General features: G+C 38.9%; 1 protein-coding gene across 6 annotated transcripts in view; it reads right to left on the bottom strand.

The window, feature by feature from the left end:
• Nucleotides 1–18987, bottom strand: part of SLC45A4 (solute carrier family 45 member 4) — a 90281-nt gene that overhangs the window by 23014 nt on the left and 48280 nt on the right. For all 6 annotated transcript variants that reach the window (XM_056333030.1, XM_056333033.1, XM_056333029.1 and 3 more), the window contains one exon: nucleotides 16480–17096. In XM_056333030.1, the coding sequence (XP_056189005.1) occupies nucleotides 16480–16723 (244 nt within the window). In that variant the 5' untranslated portion in view covers nucleotides 16724–17096. The remainder of the gene's footprint in view (nucleotides 1–16479; nucleotides 17097–18987) is intronic.

Genomic DNA, 18987 nt, shown 5'->3' with positions numbered 1-18987 from the left:
GGTTTTCCTTTTAGTGTAATCACAAATACTGTCAAGTAAAGCTTTAATTATTTATTTTAAAGTTTCTAACCCTCCTACTAACCTACTTCCACAGGAGTAACCTGTAGTAATTCAGGTAGAAGATTATTTCTAGCTTATTGCCCTTGTAACAATCCAGTTTTCTACTTCCTTATCCAATATATCAAGAAATTGCTAACAGACATATGTGCCAATATTAGCTACCCCTGCTGCTCCTGAAGGGGAGGAATCAAAGGCAACACATATGACATGCCCTGCTCAAGCAAAGACCAAAGAATCAATTACTGTTGTAGATTTTTTACTATAGTAAAAATGATAAGCAATTCCTATAGGTTGCACAAATTTCATCCTTACCAAAATTATGGTATTTATTTTTGCCAGGGTACATTCAGATCAGTGAAAAGCACCAGATTTACTTAATCCAGAAGTTGAACCTTTTATACTCAAACACTGAGTGCCAAACAAGCCTTCTCCATGCTGCAGCAGGTAATTAAGCTCCAGAGAGTGCGAGGAAACGCAACATTGCCAAGAGCTTCCATCCACTGCTGAAACTCATTCACTGCAGTTTTCCAGATGATTTATGTAATCTTTTTTGGCTCTGTTTTTAACTCTTTTTCCTCTCTCACTTATTAACCAATATTTAGAAATATAACACTTTGACACTAATAAGAAATCTGCATCACAGCACTTAATGAGCTGAAACTGAATACAGATTAAATCTGATGCAAATTCCAGCGTGCCGAACCAGCAGTAATAAAAAAGTTTCCCTTTAACCTCTACCAAAGAGCAGTTTTAGGGACATAACAAAGGTGTTTACATCAACTAAAAAGCTGAGAACTTTCTTCACGGTCCCAGAAAAGCGCAGGTTGTATTCAACTATACAGACTTATCAGTATAACCACCCAAGGTTAACCTCACAGTGTCAGTGTATTTATTCCCAGGCTGCAAATGCTGTCTCCTCGTGCTGGCCAGTTAAGCAAGCTGGAGATACAGGACTCAAAAGGTCACACGCAACTGCACTAGCATACATTTCCCATCACTCACAAGTGTCTAAATGTACGCAGACACATATATGAATGCAGCAATCAATAAATTGTTCTACCACACTAATCCTTCCCTTGCCTTTACGGGATGTAATTAAAATGCATCAGCTGTACATGATGCCCCACTTTGACTCCGCACACATTACGTAACACTGCAGCACTTCACCACTCTGTCTCGCTGCAAGATTAGACATCAATTACAGTGACATGTGTTGCCTGAAGATACACAGCATCCCAGTTTATCCAAAGCTCAATAGCGTTTTTCGTCACCACTTCTAGAATATTGGCAAATAATAAACAAAGGCACTTTGACTCGAACGGTCTTTACAATTCCCAAACTCAAAAGACTTTTACATGTACAGTAGAAAAATCTTTCAGCACCAACTCGTAAGCCTGTTATGTTACTCAACAGTGGAGCTTTTGTTGCAGCGATTAACATATAAATACCCTGGAATATGACCATCTACTTACACAGCTGAATCAAATCCTAAGCAAAACCTGGTGTTAACACCAGGGTTTTTTTCCTCCAGGTAGAGCCAAACCTGAACTGTTAACTCTGGGTGTCCAACCCAGACTGAACTCTTTCCCATCCCCTAAAAATATATGGTTAATGATCAACTTCTCCGTTCTGCCCTAACAAATTTTCAATTAAAATCATACTTGCTTAATGGGGACCTATTCAACATGGGGCTGGTCATAGCTGGGAGGGGGCTGCCCAGCAGCATCACAAGGCTGCAGTGAGCGTAGCCTGAGCCCTTGGTTGGGTGCTCTGATGCTGTGCTGTTCTGCAGTGCAAGGATTTTGCATCTAAGGAAAGCTTTGACTATCCTTCTGCACTGCTCTAACCAGACCTCAAGGGGAGGTAGGAGCGTGACGAACACAACTAAACAAGGGCAAGATGAAAAGCATGGCTAGGACATCCCAAATTTTGTAAGGCTCACTCAAGGTTGTCTTTTAAGATACCATTTCTAGCAAACACTGGGCTAGAAGGCATCACCTAGGTATCAAACTCCCATTCACTACAGCAGAAGTTTACACCTGATGTGTCTGCTCTACCCCACCAACCCCCAATCCCTAGGAAACCATAAAGAATCTAGTTCGCACTGCCAAACAAATGACTGGCACATATGTAGCCCAGCACGGCATCTAGTCCGTGCATCCAGGAACGGAACTTGAAAAAGGAAGGCAAACAGACTTGAAGGTAGCCAAGAAAGTATTTCTTGTCAAGCAGGCAGCCAGCCAGAGTATGGTCTGCACAACATTTGTGCCCTTGAATTGCAAGCAGCAAGGAAAACAGTTCATTTCCAGCCTCAAATTGTGGGTATTAGAAAATGCAGAAGGTGTACAGCAGAGTAAAATACAAGGAGCTTGTCTTTGCACATTGATAAAAATTATCCTCTTCCTCAATTTTTAGGCGTGACTACACATTTGGAAGCCATGTGAAAACAGTGAGTCAAGAAAGTGGGTTTTGGCTTGTGTACCCCTGTAGATACCACCTGAAAACCTTCATCTTCTTGGGGATTACCGACCAAACAGTTGATCTTTAAATTTCAGCTGAGATCACATTTCCATAGTCCTTTTAAGAGCCAGTAATTGGTGCAGGCAGCTCCTTCTATAATTACCATAGCTGACCTAACACAAAAAAATATAACAGCTAATAAACATTATAGGTACCTCGTATAAACTTTATATTCTAAAAGCTGTTTTTTTCCAGCTAGAAGTGCACAAACTAGAGGGGGAAAAACCTGAATTAATCTACCTACACTCCTTAAGCCATTCAAGTCATGGCAGCCTCAAAGTGCTTTACTCCCCTTTTCAATACTCACTCAAAGCCTCCCAAAACGCCACCATTCCTGTAACAGGCTTACAAACAGTGTATTGTTAATTGTTACTACACAGTAAAATCAACCTTCTGGCCTTTCTAAAGTCTTTAGGGCTATAGGTTTGTTTATGACAGGAATAAACACTCTGCCTGCGATCACTTTCATCCCAATTATGCTACTACTGGGAAGCCTTACCAGCTAAAAGTCAGCAAAGAACAGTAACACTGCATTCACTTTTAAATTACTTGCTATTTTAAAGGTGTTGCTGAATTATAGATAAACACACTGATTCTTCTAACTCATTATTCATTGTATACTTTAAAAAAAGAGAGGCATTTTGAAAATAACCCATACTAAGCTCCTAAAGAGAAATTGCATTCCTCTACACAGTCCCCTTTATTGAGGTTAATTCCTCATGTGGGTATATCAAGCGAAACATAAATCCTATTAGTGCTTTTCTTATTTGCTTTAACAAATGAACTGCAAGTTGTAGTTTGCAGGCATGGTTTTCCACACAGACCACTGCTCCAGGAAAAACACTGCAATTCATCAGTTGTTTTAACAATCTTTAGACATATGAATGCTGGTCACAGGACTATCATACAGAGAATTTTAATCAAGTGAGCACACACACCCCCCGCAAAAAAAACAACACAGTGGTTTTCCTTTATAACTATTCATGCCACCAACTGCCCACCTTGTGGGTAAAGCATTATAGAAAACCATCTTCTCAGATGAAATTGTGTGGGCTGATTAAAAAGATGGTGTTGGTGTTTATGTTGCCTGCCTCAAACTTTCAAGTTTTCCTACATGCCACCTTCTATAAGCTTGTATGTTTTGGCTTGAACATGAATTTACATGAAACGCATTCTGCATGCGTACTGAGGAGATTTAAAAGCAGAGCTGCTTTCACATTGAAGTCTTCTAAACTTGAGCTATATAAAAAAAATCATCTTCTTAGTATTTTGAGCTTGCAGGGTCATACTACAAAGTTGCACACATGGGAAATTTTGGTAACTAGAGCAGAACTTAACCTCCAAGTCTCAGGCAGCACTCCAAGTAACACTCTTTACTGCATCCCGGAAGAGTGGCTCCTCCACCCTTACCGAGCTGTTTCAAAATTATACGACTTGCATTTATACATGAAGGATAATGAGACCCATGGAGTCATCGCTTTGCACCAAATAACTGGAAATAATATTTTGGAATAAAATGTAATCATACAAGATGAAAAAGACATCTTACCACAGATTCTCTTATGTGCAATCTTTACTTGCACGTGTTATGTTTCACAATTAGTGAGCCTATGCACACAAGGATAAATTTATCAAAATCTGAAGTTAACAAGCAGAGCGCACCAGCAAATAAGACAGCAGACACTTCCTTTACGAGAATTAGGCCCTAACAGGGGCCAAGTAGAACACAACTCTTCCAACCAACCAGACAAGTATTTTTAATCATATCATGAAAGGCAATTTTACTTTACATCACTCTGCTTGTAACCTTTTTCTTGTCATTTGGACTTATATATATATAATGTTCCATTCTTTTATAAGTTACAGGTGTAGTCAGCAACGTGGCATTATTCATCCAACCAAGGAAACCTATATAATTTTTAAGATTGAAAACTAACTAATTCCCCAAGACTGAATTTGGCAATCCTTTAATATCTGACAGAGGGGAAGTTGTACTGAACCCCTCGCCTGAAGGTTACAGATCAAAAACATTTGAAAACTTAAACACGTTTTGCCACATCAACAGGGTAGGAATCCATAGTGCAGAAAAATAACCTTCCCCTTCATTTATCTCTGTAACCTCTCACATATGCTGACTGATGCAGTCCTTGGCACAAGATTTATGACCCATGACTTTGACTACCTCAGAGAAGAGGTGAGCACTTGTTAAGACTACTCCTTAATTAAACTACAGAGGAAGCGCCACCCTCAGCTTTTTAACTGATTACGTAATCTTATTTTCTCATTTCGTCCCCAAATAGCCTGAAAGCTCCCCCATGCACCTGTTCAGCGTTGCCACTGTTACACAGCGTGTCTGTATCTGGGGCCATGCTGCAAATCACTAGGGAAGGGGTGTCAACACTGCTGCTCACCACAGGTCGCTAACGACCTTGAGATGCTAGCCAGTTTAGGTTTGAAAACTGTGTTTCTTGCATATTGCTGTTTGTTGAGTCAAAAAGGAAAGGGGAAAATTTAAATTCAATTTTCATTTCAGACACATGAAAGTTTCCTTCTGCTCTTATTTAAAGTCAATATAAAGTAAGCATCATTCAATTTATGTGGCAAAGGCATTATTAGGAATAATTCCCTTAGTGAAAAAAACCCCAAACTTTTTGAATAAGCAGTTTTTCTAAAAAAGCAGATGTAGTGCAGAACCAGTACAAAGGTGATAAACTGACACTGAAGTCTAGCAACCAGAAACCTATTTTTGTAAAGTTTTACAGAATAACGACTCAAGGAGGGAGAGAAGGAGCAGAGCACCGTGCATCTGGTCTTCATTTCTGTTGTAGTTTGGAACAAAACCCCGGATTAGATGTTTCTGAGGCTGCAGTGGCATCCCATCGCTACATAAATTGTTTAATTTGCATCTGAGTACAATAAACAGTAATTTTTAAATCACCTGATGTAGTCCATGTAAGTCAGCAGGTATGCCTGTAATGAGTCTTCCTTGCCAGAAAATGTCTGCCTTCGTAATACATGATATGCCTGACTTTCCAAATCAGGCAAGGAAAACAACAGTGAATGCTGCAACAGTATCCACTAGAATTAATTAATACTGGTAAACAATCAGTTACCCAAATATCCGAGGCATTTTGTTGGGTTTAGATTCACGAAGATTCCTCCTTGAGCATCAAAATTTAGTATTACATCTTAGAATATGCAATTTAATATTAATTTTCCTGCCACCTACTGTAAAGTATGCAAACTTGAATTCCAGTCTCCAAAGAAATATTTTCATTCCCAGAAGTATCCAGATGTAACATTTGTAAGAGGTATTAGAACACCTCTAGATCAAGAGCTCATTTAAAAGCAGCAGGGTATTTTTGGAATTATGCAGATTATCCTGGAGGGCCTCAATTCTGATAGACTAAATTATTGAAAGACCATTGTTTACAGAGCAGCACAACTGATAAAAGGAGGAAATTCATGTTTTTAAACAGTCTATACCTAAGAACACAGAAAATGATCCCGCTCAGTTTATCACTTGAACCTGAAAGAACATAAATGATCCAGAGGAGGATAGAAATTCAAGGTTAAGACAATCTGAGCAGAAGCTATACAAAATTTATCGGCATATTAAGAGATTGCACTGCCTTGTGGTGGGACACTTGCCAAAGACAAAACTGATACTGAGGACAGAACCAGGCTGCTGTAGGGACTGATCCTTTTGATTCACTGTTCTCCATATTGACACTTCTGCGGAGAAAAAGTAGTTTTGCTTTGGAAATGTGTTAAGGCTTCTTCAGCTGACTGCAGAATCCGTTTCTGAAGACTGCCTGTCACAGTGACATTTGTTTTGACGTTATTTTATGGACACAGTTCTGGCTTCCAAGGAATTCAGTCTCTATTTGCAGAAAGTTTGCTTCATTAAAATGTTTTTTATTTAGTAATCTGGAGGAAGACGACGAAGTTACGATTTCGGCATTCAGCTGCTCTACCTCTGAAGTTTAAGCTCATCTAACTTTTCTTCAAAGTCTCCTTCCAGCTGCTACGCAAAACGTTGGTGGGATCCCACGCAGGAGTGCCTGAGTGGTTCCAGCTACCTAGGGCCTGCGTCTACGTAAACCAGCAGCTCTGCCCTCACACACAGCACTACTCACAGCCCTGGGAGATGGCATCTAACTAGTGTTAGATCAGTGTAATGCAGCAGCCACCATTCCCTATAATAAAAGAAACTCAGACTCAAATCCTTCTGTTTACCCAATGCCAAGAAGGTATTTGCATCTAAATCCTTCCTTTTCAGAACGCCACATGGACACTGGGCATTTCAAGGTTGAAACAACTTCATAAAGCACCTACTTTACAAAGGGATTCAGCATACATGTGGACTGCTGAAACATGCTACAGTGACAGCACAGTTACTTAGCAGACCTGTGCTTTCATGAACTTTTATGCTATTTTACGCAAATGGAACAGTTTCCAATGACAATGATTGGAAGGGGGGAAACCTTGTTTGCTGTCTTCCTCAGCAGCGTGCACGTGGATTGCATGTCTTTCCTCAAATGAGGAGTGACAATAAAGGACCTGAATATCTTCTCAGTTTCAAAGCGCAAGTAGAATCACCTACCAAGTCTAGCAGCACTTGCTAAGTGCTTTAGTGCTCTTGCCAGCCATTACCTGCTCCCAGCTAAGTCTTTTCTTCCCCTTTGCTACCTACTCATCTTACTCTTCTTTGTGAGTTTAGGCTTTCAGGTCATTCTGGTTGCAGGCAAGTTATGCTTCCTTGTCTGATGAAACCCTTTTAAATCCAGATTATTTCTGTAAAAAAACAGGTCACACTCAGTTTTCATGCTCTGTATCAACTACACCGCAAAAAATCCACCATGGGGCTTCAATTGAAGATCGCCAAATGTTAATACAGTATAGTGCTGAGTTTACTTATGGAAAAATCTGCATCTGTGCTGCTTTGTACCCACTGTTACTCAAGACTTCAGAGAGAGGAATATGTTTATGGAGTTACCTGAGCTACTGGGGATTTATCCAAACCAATGTAAATAAAATCTATGACCTGGTTTTCCCCTGTTTAGTTAAATGGACTTGTATTAAAATTTATCCTCAAACTGAACCAGCAGCTCAACACTTTTCCAATAATTTCTTGCAAAATAGCCTGCAGAAAGCATATCTGAAACCTTCTCAACCGTTGTTTGGATAAAAGAGGATGATTAAAATGGAGTCCCAGAGGGTGCATCACAACAGAAACACTGTTGCAACAAGCACACAGGAGACTCAGAGAGGAACAGAGCTTAGCTTAAGGGGCTGCAGCTTTGACAATCCTCTTGAAGCAAGCTTTATTAAAGCATTTCATGATTTGGCAACAACCGGTTGCCATTCTTTTAATTTCAAAAGTGGCCTTAATTTTATTTCCTTGAAAAGTAAGACTCCTGTTCACTAAGGAATTCTCAGCCACTCCCTTTTCATTACCTGTTTCACAATCCACATTCAACAGAAGACCACTGATTTGAGTCTTGGCATGGCAAGTTTCAGAAGCTGGGTGCCCGAATCTTGGTCCTGCATCTACAAGTCTCCACCACCAGAACGTCATCCAAAGGGTTGAAAGTTTTCTTTTTACACTAAAGAACAGGCAATTGCCTGCTGGAAAATTCCCCTGGTGGCAATTACTGTGTAATAAAGAACATGGAAACACTATTGTGTTTCATCTGTTAACAGGAGGGGAAAGCTACCTCTCAGAGTTGAGGGGCAAACTCAAACTGAAACTCAGACAGCCATTGTGCATGCACATATGTTCACATATTCACCCGACATCTTGCTCTCCTAGAGGCTGTTCAGACAGAAATATGAAACGATGTGGGCTTTGTAAATTTGGCTGAGAGTGTATGTGGGTGGAAAGAAGATTAACAGGAGGGGTTTAGTAGGAAAGAGGTTGCGTAAATGTGCGTGTTTAAAACCACTCAATTTTAGTACATTTTCAGGAGGCGAAAGTCTGCCCCTACTTCTCCCATCCTTTCCCTGCTACTCACAGGAGATCTTATAAGGGAGCACTAAAAATACAGGGATCCTGCAGTTCCTTGAGTCCAATACATGCCCCTTTCTACTCCAGAGCTGCCCGTGAAAGCAGAAACCTATAGGCTTGTCTTGGCTATAGCAACAAGGTGGGTCTGATGCGTGTGGGAGGAACAAACTGCAAGACAGTTCAGTGACCCAATGTTAAAAGACAAGTAAAAAGCACATTTACAATAGACAAAGAAAATCTAAAAGTCATTGGCTGATATGCAAACTAAAAACAACAAAAAAATCTGTATATAATTTAACATAGTCCCATAACCAGTTCATCACTATTAGCCTGTAGCAGTGTTATTAACTAGTCCTTATTTCTGCTGATTTACTAGATCTCCTTGGGACAGAAGGGAACAAGAGATTGGGAAAGAAAGGGAACACATATGTCAAAGTACTCCTAAGTCATTGCAGAAGTTTAGCCTCTCTTAAAACTTGGCTACTCAAGATAAAAAGGAGACAGCATGCTGGACAGGAAAGATTTACTGGTAGAAAGAAGCATCTGCATAAGGATAGAGATGTCCATTTCCTTCTTAGGGAGTGATTATTTTTGGAGGCCTCAAGCTCTTCCCACAAATCAGACTGAAATGTCTATCGCTGCAGAAAAAAATAGATTTGAGGAACGGAGATGACAAAACCAAAACCCAATTTTAAGCCCCCCATCCTTATATAAGAGCTGACAGTCTGCATTTTATACAGTATGCTTTGTCTTGCAGCATGCTTCCTCTATCAGTCCACAGTTCTCAGACGTGTTAGCATTCCTTGCATGTCATATGGTCCCTCATGCCAACCTCAGATCATACAAGCTCTCAAAAGGAAAACTTCTGAGGATTCAAAGAAGCGTTCTCACACACAATTTTTACTGCAAATACTCTTTATGCTAGGGGGGAAAAAAGTATTAATATTCCCACAGTACACAATTAAAAGATCAAGACCTTTTGTTAAAAATTCAGAATGGGAGAACACAGCACCAGAGCAAGTAGAAGACCTATTTTAGAAAATACGTAGCTTCTTTAGCAGATGTTCAGCCAAAAAAAAAGGGAACAAAACATTACCTACTGCTAAGTAATAGGAAACATCTTTCATGCTATAAGAGAAGCCTCTGAATTTCTTTGCACTCAACTTCCCTTTCCTAGTAAGGCTATTCATCCAAAAGTCACACAGTCTGTACAGTCCTAAAGCCAGCACAGATCCTCATGTTACCCCAGCTGAAAATCTGCCATGTGTTATCAGTTGTGCCTCTGAAGGCCAGATTCAGTGTTAAAGAAAAACAGAACATTGATATAAAAAAAGCTCTGTAAGTAACAGTTGTTGCACAACTGCCAGACCATGTGGCATTTGCCTTGATATGAAAATAAAGCATGTACTCCTACTGTCCCCAGGATTAACAAACTTATTAGCTGCACAGCACCTTTCTTTAAAGGTGCCTTAAATGCATCCTTAACCAAACCTTTCACTAAGGACCACATGCATTCAAAACCTGCTGCTATTGATTCGAGGTCAAAAGATATTTTATCTAAGAGAACAGTGACACGATATGAAGGCCTTACTGACTTGCTTGTTGGTTAAAAAACCCAAAAGTACAGTAAAGTTAGTCTTACACAACTCCTTAGTGGACATAAAATTAGTCCATAAGTAAAAAAATGATGGGTGGGGAGGTTTTATAGGGCAATTAACGTGTGCCTCAAGCACAGCATTTGCTATTTTATACATTCCACAAATTAAGATTTGAATACAAACTTTACATGATCTTAAAGACCAGCTTCAAAGCTAACAAGGCTGAAAAATTTATTTAGTTGTTTATTATGCTCAGGTTTTGGGATCCACTGTAAATTCAATTTTTGTCTTTAGATTAGCTCTGTTACAGTCCCCTCTTGGGACAGGTCAGCTCTCAAGCCATTAATTCTTCCAAGGAGTAATTCAGATCCTGCAATTCACTGTCAGCATCAAACACAGCTACACCTGGGAGCCCAGATGCAGCTAGACTGTACAGGAATTTAACTTTGAGAATCAAAGAGCAGCTTACAGCAGCTCAAACAGTTTCGTCCTGGTCAGACAAGGTAAGGCAATGCACAGCTCAAATGGTAAGATGCAGCTTTGTACAAAGACAGTTATAAATACATATAACCTTAACATAAACGTAACCTCTGGCAGAGATGAGGAATAAACTTCACTACTTTGAGCTGTGATAAAGTAAGGAGTCAGTGCTGCTTTACGTTGAAGAGCTTCCCCCATCTACGAGATTTTTTCCAGCCAGTCTGCCTTTTTTCACTTGAATTACAGGCATCCTCTAAAAGCTCATCCAATCCCTTTGTTCCCCTTTCCCCCACCAGATTTCAGGTTTTTAGATTTCCTTTGATCTCAGGCTTAGCCTTAGGAAAACTATCCCCCTTCCACGCTGAACTGAGTCAGCAATTGATACCCTAATTCCTTTGAAGAAACAAACCTAGAAGCTAACTTACCTGTCAGATTTCATGCTTGGTCTCTAAATACATCTCCATAACCTCCTCTTTACCTACATGCATTCTTCTCAGACGGGTATCAACACTAGATTTCAATGGGGAAATTCACTACTTCATACTAAAAGTCTGCAATATTAAATCTCTTCAGCATAATGACTTTTCAGCTACCACACTGAGATTTCTCAGAATCAGCAGTTTGAATTATTGCTTAACACACTTTTTCCATACTGGCAATTTCACATGAACTACATTTGAAGACCCTTTAAGCATGGTCTGCTAAGCTTTAGGCTGGAAGAATTCTGAGTGTTAGATTATTTTTTTCTGAGCTAACATGTTTAAATGCTCTAACGGAGAAATGACAGCCCAAACTCCTGAACAGCTTTTCTACATGTATAAGACCTAAGAAACGTATCTCTTGCCTCTCATGAGACATGAGGAACCACAGTATTTTGCTGATTTGAAAGCATATAATGAGAAATAACTTATTTTCCAAACAAAAATAATCTATGGTATTCTGCTCTGCTTAGTTCAGACCTTCTCTTTATTAAAATTTATTAATTAGCATTGAAATACAGTTTCCATAAATGCTATTCCTTTGTGTTACTGCCTAAAAAGAACACCACGATCATGGTTATGCTTAAAATGACCAACTTCAACATTTAATGCTAAACTGGCTAATGTTTACTACAAGAGCCCATTAACTCTCACAGCAAAACAAAGTAATGCTATCACAGATAGGCACTCAGATACGAAATGCATAAAAATCAAAGTACTGTACCAGAGAAACAGCCCTAAGTTGAAGTGACATTATAAACGTAAGCAGCACATATAAACTGTTCAAGTCTTTTCCTTATGTAAATGTACATAGTTTCTTTTTAAAAGCACTAGTTACTATAATTTATGCAGAAGCATAAGGAACAGTTCTGGTGCTGACAATCACTTCTGTGCCTATTAACTATTCATAGAACACTCAATGACATTGGGAAGAGCCTTTGAAGCAATGGTAAAGGCTTTGCAAAGCTTTTTTATTAACTAGACAATGTAAAACTTCATGTTTACAGCTACCACTACTCAGAAAGCAAGTTTTTCACACTGAAAGAAGCAGCCACTCCAAGTCACAGAACAGAGATTTTTGTCTTTCGTAGTCCTAATGAAACAGGCACATGGATCCCACTTTTAGAAGCACTGTAATTCACTGGTTGCATTACAACCCGAATTGTGCTTGAATTACAACTCAAAGGATCTGAAATTACCCAATTACGTTATTTAATAATGGCTTAACGTGTCATTAACAGAAGCCATGTATTACAATTTCATTGAACGAGTTTCTTCAAAAAGCAGTTTCTCTAAGTTTACACTACACTAGTCATCAGTTTCTCCTCACTTTTATTCACTCAGTCCCTTGCAAAATAATCCTTAAAATGTATCCAAATTTTCCATGAACTGTTATGAACTGGAAGTAGTTTTAGAAATTTAATCCTTAGAAGCCAAGTTTAACGATGGAAGAAAATACACTGTCATCTAAACAATAGCAGGATTTTAATTCCCTCTCACAGATAAGCAGCATTAAGTACCAGATGTTTCAGAAAACAAAGGCCTCATCTTGCTTCTATGGAGTTTATAATACATGGCTGAAATGTGACAGGGCAAGCAAACAGTTGTGTTAATGCACCAAACATACTCAGGAGTAATACAAAAATCACTCAGTTGCTCAAAAACCTTGGATGAACAAGTAAACCTAGGGTTTACTGACAGTTTATTTTCTAATAAAATTTTAACACTGGCTGGGAGGAACTGCTGATTGAACAGGTCTTCAGAAAAGGTTAATGGAAGATTTCCAGAGATCAAAACTTGTGAAAGTGACAACTAATATAATGTCATCTGAAGTCAGCCTGCCACTTCACATATTTGGCAAATTTTTATATCCTCTGAATTCTTCTAAAGAAGTCCTCTGCTCATTTTGGATTCTTAAGCTGCAGACAGTAAGAAATCAAACAGCAAGTTAAAATAAAAAACCCATGTAATACATATTTGGCTTGTTCTTGTTGCTAAGCTACTAAAGCCCAGTTAGGACTAGAAGACTTACAGATTTGTAGCTGCATTTCTAACAAGCCAATATAACATCAATCTAAGCATTGCAATAAAGGCAAAGATTAAAGTCACAAATCAGAACTTATTTTGGTAGGGGTACAGCAACTCCGGCATGTCCAGACGCTTCCAGTTCACAATATCTATTGATGCAAGCAGCTTTCACTGATGCCTTTAGTTCTTTACAAAAAGAAATCAAAACTTCAGGAAATTTAAACACAACAGGCATTCAACCACTGTTGAAATGAAAAGGGACTATGCAAAGGACTATCTTCTTCAGTTGCTAGTATCTGGTGGCTTACAGATCAAGTACAATAGGTTGTTCAACTGCCAAATCATAACTACACCTCTGATCCAGTGCACACAAACAGCTAGGGAGTGAATTACCTGCCAGCAGAAAGTGTGTAACATTGTACTAATGTGCCTAAGGTTCTAATGGTGGTATCCGATAGGAGTCTCTGGTTTCAGTTTTCTCTTGAGATACAGGACACAAGCATACACTGTAAAACTTAAATGTTAATATTCAACATACATCTGTAAGAAATAGTCTTTCTTGCATACCCAAAAGGCTTCTGGATCTTCAGTTTATTATAAGCAAAGTTGGTTAAGTCATCACACTTCCCCAGGTGCCACTTCTCAAAAATAGTTTCTTGAGCCAATTTAAATCTCACAGAAAACAACTGAATGTTGCTGTTACCAAAACAAGCAGCAAAGGGAATATTACAGGAGTCTTACAGCTACATGCAACCCCCCCAGTGAGGAGCAAATATAGCTCATGTTGAGGCAGACAGATGTTGAGATTGATAAAGGTAAACAGAACCATGTAATTACCAAACAAACTAGATAAGTCACCCGTGAATAACTTAACCCTTCAGTGAATCCAGCCTTGGTTATTCCCTTGCTGAGGGAACATGAGCAAGAGCACAGAAGATTTTAACATTTATAACCAGCTACCTCCATTTCTTATCTCCATGGCATGAAACATCATTGCATGCCCACAGCCTTCTGCATCACTTTGTTACTTGCCAGCTTTTCTAGAAGCGAGCGCTCTTTTCTTCCCTTCCTCCAAATCCCAAAGTTACTTTGATCACTGGGGTTAGGGAAGGAAAGGAAGAGATATTTCTCAATTATCTGGAGGAAACAGATATGCTAGAAGAGCTCACAAAAGAAATGTAAACCAGCAGACTGGTCAGTAATTACCAGGATGGTTTATTTATACTGTCTGACCTTACTCTACAGTAATGTAAGGTCAAGCTTAGCCAGCTATACATTTTAAACATCCAAGTGCCAGCACAAACAAGAAAGCCCCCTGTACTTGGCACTGGTGAGACTGTACCTCAAATCCTGTGTTCAGTTTTGGGCCCCTCACTAAAGAAAGACGTTGAGGTGCTGGAGCATGTCAGAAGAAGGGCAACAAAAGTGGTGAAGGGTCTGGAGCACAAGTCTTAAGAGGAGTAGCTGAGGGAACTGGGGTTGTTTAGCCTGGAGAAAAAGAGGCTCAGGGGAGACCTTATCACTCTCTGCAGCTACCGAGGTGGGGGTTGGTCTCCTCTCCCAAGTAACAAGCAATAGGACAAGAGGAATTGACCTCAAATTGTGCCGGGGGGGGTGGGGGGAGTAGATTGGATATGGGGGAAAATTTCTTCCCCGAAAGGGTTGTCACGCCTTGGAACAGGCTGACCAGGGAAGCTGTGGAGTCACCATCCCTGGAGGTATTGAAAGGCATGTAAATGTGACACTTAGGGTCATGATTATTAGTGATGGACTTAGCAGCGCTAGGATAAAGGTTGGACTCAATCTTAAATGTCTTTTCCAACCTAAATGATTCTATATTTCTATAAAATAGTACAGGCCACTTACAAAACTGGGGGTCATGCAAAGCAGGATGCAATGTTTTGCATTCATGATAGACAGTAATTGAACCAACACTGCTAGTACATATTACTTAATTCGCTAAATCTCACTTTACCCAAAACAAAAAAAACTCAAAACATATTATGGACAATATAAATGTTCCTAGATTAAGTTGCATCTGTTTTATTCAGCAAGTCAGGCTGATCAGAAAGCTTCTATTTGCAGAACATTGATAATCTATTTTAACTATGTCACAGATAGATCCAAAAAGGACATTTGATGAGCTCTGAAAATGAAAATTTTCATGAAAACTTGAAGGAATAATTCATCAGCATCTCTCATGGCCCTAACTGCACTGATTATTGACTGCTCCGTTGACTCAAAAGAAACCAACTAGTAATTTCATACAAAACCCAAATTTTTAACTGTGGGAAAACTACACAAAAGTATGTGTACATTGGATGCTCACAAGTTCAATCTCTTATTCCTTTTTGTCATATCAAATATAAAAATACAAATGTTTCATTTGAGATGCTAACCTTGAAACAATTTTTAAGCAATGTTGTAAATAGTATTCAATTCATATTCGAAATCAACTCAACCAGAGAGTCAGTTGAGTGCTTCTGTTTGGCCACAGCTAAGCATGCTGTAAGGCACAACCACATGTATAAGCCAAGGCAAACATTAGCAAACACCTAACATGCATATATTGTATATACACCTATACAGTGTGCACACATCATTGATTTATTCACTCAAGGTAGCACACTCAGTCCAGTACTTCCATTCAGTTTCATTGTAACAGTTTCTGAAATCTGATAGAGAACATGATTTTCTAGATTTGATAAAGGTAATACCAGATACTGTTAATACTGTAAGCAGTTTATTAGAAACCTAATACAGTACTCACCACAAAATTTAACAGTCTACTCCTATTCTAAACTTCACTGCCCCCCCATTATTAACTAATTGTATCATGGTTTATTTGTATGTACTCTCATGTTATAAACTAGATAGATCACATAAGACTCAGTAGTGGTTTTAAATAAATGCAGTATTTCAGCAGTAGTTGGAAAAGCCAAATTATCTAACTGCTTAAAGTATTGTATCCTGAACCGCTTCTCCATAAATAAAAAAAGCTTTTACAGCCTAATGTTGTTTCTAGTTTCTACAACACTTACCTTTTAGTAAAGAATTTTAGACTTATATCAGGTTAAAATTTTTACAGAGAAGCAGTATTAGACAGAAGATGAATGTAAATAAAAATCCTTCCCACTTAAACATGGTCACATAACTGAATCTGTGGCACAGTCAATAATAAAACAACAAAACTCTTTTTACCTTACGTACTTTTAGTTGGTGGACCCCACTTCCCTCTTACTCTACCTCAATGAATGCAAAAAGGTATAGAAAGTTTCAATTAACATAAATGAGAATTACTTACCAATTTGTAACAATACAGGTGTTACCAAAGCTGTCTCCATGGCATAACAAAATTCCCTGCCAAACATTACTGCACCATGCATCACCCACAGGCGTATTGGTATCCGGTCTATGGATCCTTCACTAATGGTCTCCTCCCTACTTTCATTCTCCTTGTTTTCTGGTTTCTGAAGCTGTGCCACAGGTAGATCTTGAACTTGCATAGATTCCGAGTCAGCATTCTGGGGAGCCATTTTCATTACCATAAAAAATATATATTTGTTATATCTATATAAATAATACTACCATAACTCCATGAACAAGTTAGGGTGTCTTCTCTTTCTGCTTCTGCTCCTCAGGCAAGTAATGCTTATATTCCTTTTGTACAAACAGGTATCTTGCAACTTCTTGTATAGATACAAGACATTAAGAAATAAAAGCTATTTGGTAGGAATTTCAACATATGGCTTGCTGGTTTACTGTGAGTTAGAGTTAAAAATCCATAATTGCCATTCAGTTAATACCAGTTTCATAATTATTATTGAAGAAGTGCTGAAGTTGTTATTCTTGCTACAGAGAGGTGGAAAGCCGACACAAAGAGGTGCTCCACTGTTAATCCCCATCGAGTGGCTGATTAATCTGCAACAAAAAGCAAGCATTTAAAAATTTCAATAGCATTTTTCAGGATATTGTGCCCCCCCCCTCCCCCTTAACCATGTACCCTATTTCCTGCTTAATGCTTTCCATTGTCCTTGCCTAGTGTAAGGTCTTTTATTCCACATTCCCTCCTACCTCTGGACTTTCCACTGAAATGCAGTTACTCTTCACATTTTAAATGATGCTTAACTGTATATATCAGTGTATTTGTCTGAGATCCTTAGAACATTGAGCACAAAACTAACAAATTCTGGGAAATTTAATGCAGATTTCATTTCAGAAACAGCATAGGATATTCCAGTACTATGCCAGGAAGATGATTCATCAATTACCATTTACTTGCTGGCCAGACAGACATCTCCATTTAGACTTTTGGAAGTTGCCAGTTATTTTGCAGTAACCATCTCACTATCCTATAATGAAAATATTCCTCAAGCAAGCATAAGTAAAAATAAGCCATTAGGGATATAACTTTAAGGATTGATATTTAAGTATTTAAACTTCTAATGAAGATATATACAGCATATGCACCCATCTTCACTTTCTGCTCACAAGACCAGAGCATTTCACTCCCACATCCTATGAGGCTTCTGAAGTCCATGACAGTAGAATGGTACAATATCTTCCACCATACATTAAATTTATTAAAATAAATTTCAGCCAGGTAAGACAAGCTTCTCCTGTATTAACACCTCCTTTGTGCCACAGAAAGTCTAAGCAGACTACATACTGTAATATGTCAGTCAAAATGTGTTTAAGCACTTAGGAGAAAAAAAGGAAAGCATTGTATAAAAAAAGTCAGATGACAATGTTTCTACTAGAAGGATGCATAGTAACATCTATGCACACAGTATGACTGAACTCATATCCCAGGATAAAACCTCTTGGGGTTCTGGTTCCACAAGATGCTGGCTTTGGCAGCAAAGCTGGCCTAAGAAGTCCCCATGCTGCAGCTCAGCTCCCTGCCCCTTCAGTTGTGGCAACTAAAACTCTTTGTGGCTAGAGCATAAACCAGATCATTAAGTGGTGAACCTACAAATGAGCCTTAAGAAAAAGATGACATATTTGGGGTTTGAAGCACATCACATCAGCAACTCTGTTTCAGTGTGATCCGACACACTGTTCAACTAGAAGTGCAGCATGGGAACATCATCTTGATCATTCCCTCCTGCTGATACCCTCCTTTGACCTGTACCCCCAGTGGGTTTATTGCATGTATTTTGTTCTTCCATTCAAGAGCAACTTTTTTGATCTGGCTTTTTCTCCTCCCAGGTTCCCCAAGGTTACTGGAGTTCTCCGATTTGATCGCCTCAATAACAACTTAAACACTACAATTTGCTTTTGGGCTAGTCAAACCTTTAAATCACACAAAAGAAGTTAACTTTCTGAACACACGTGCTCTGAGCCAAGTTTTAAATTCCAGGTTTTAGTTTATAAGCATTAAATAGCTCAGAACAAAATGGACTCAAAGCGTTTCTCCACCCACTCACAATTAAAAGGAGGAGCTGAGATGCACTTCCTAGGGTAACTGAATTACGGCACAGACAGGTAAGTTCTTCATAAGCACCTTGTTTTTATATAGGTTTTTCTTTCTGCCAGTCAAGGTTTAGATTAGCCAAGCTCCTGCATGCAGGCAAGTTCATTTGTTCCTTCTAGTAGTTAGTACAGTGTTAAACCTGCATCAGGAGAGGAAGGGATGTGATTCTCTTCCTTTGCTTTAGCGTCTGAGGTTTCAACTCAGTCCTTGAAGGGCTATTAGTTTATCATAAATGTGAAGTACTATGTGTATTTACAAAAACACACATCCACTTTTCATAACACAAGTTATGGGTGAGTAAAACCTACAAAATACAGGTTCCAGAGCAGGAGCAAT

Source organism: Falco biarmicus, chromosome 3 (assembly GCF_023638135.1).
Source record: "Falco biarmicus isolate bFalBia1 chromosome 3, bFalBia1.pri, whole genome shotgun sequence".
Classification (NCBI taxonomy): Eukaryota; Metazoa; Chordata; class Aves; order Falconiformes; family Falconidae; genus Falco; species Falco biarmicus.
Note: the sequence above shows the minus strand (reverse complement) of the source record. Positions and strands in the feature narration are given on the sequence as shown.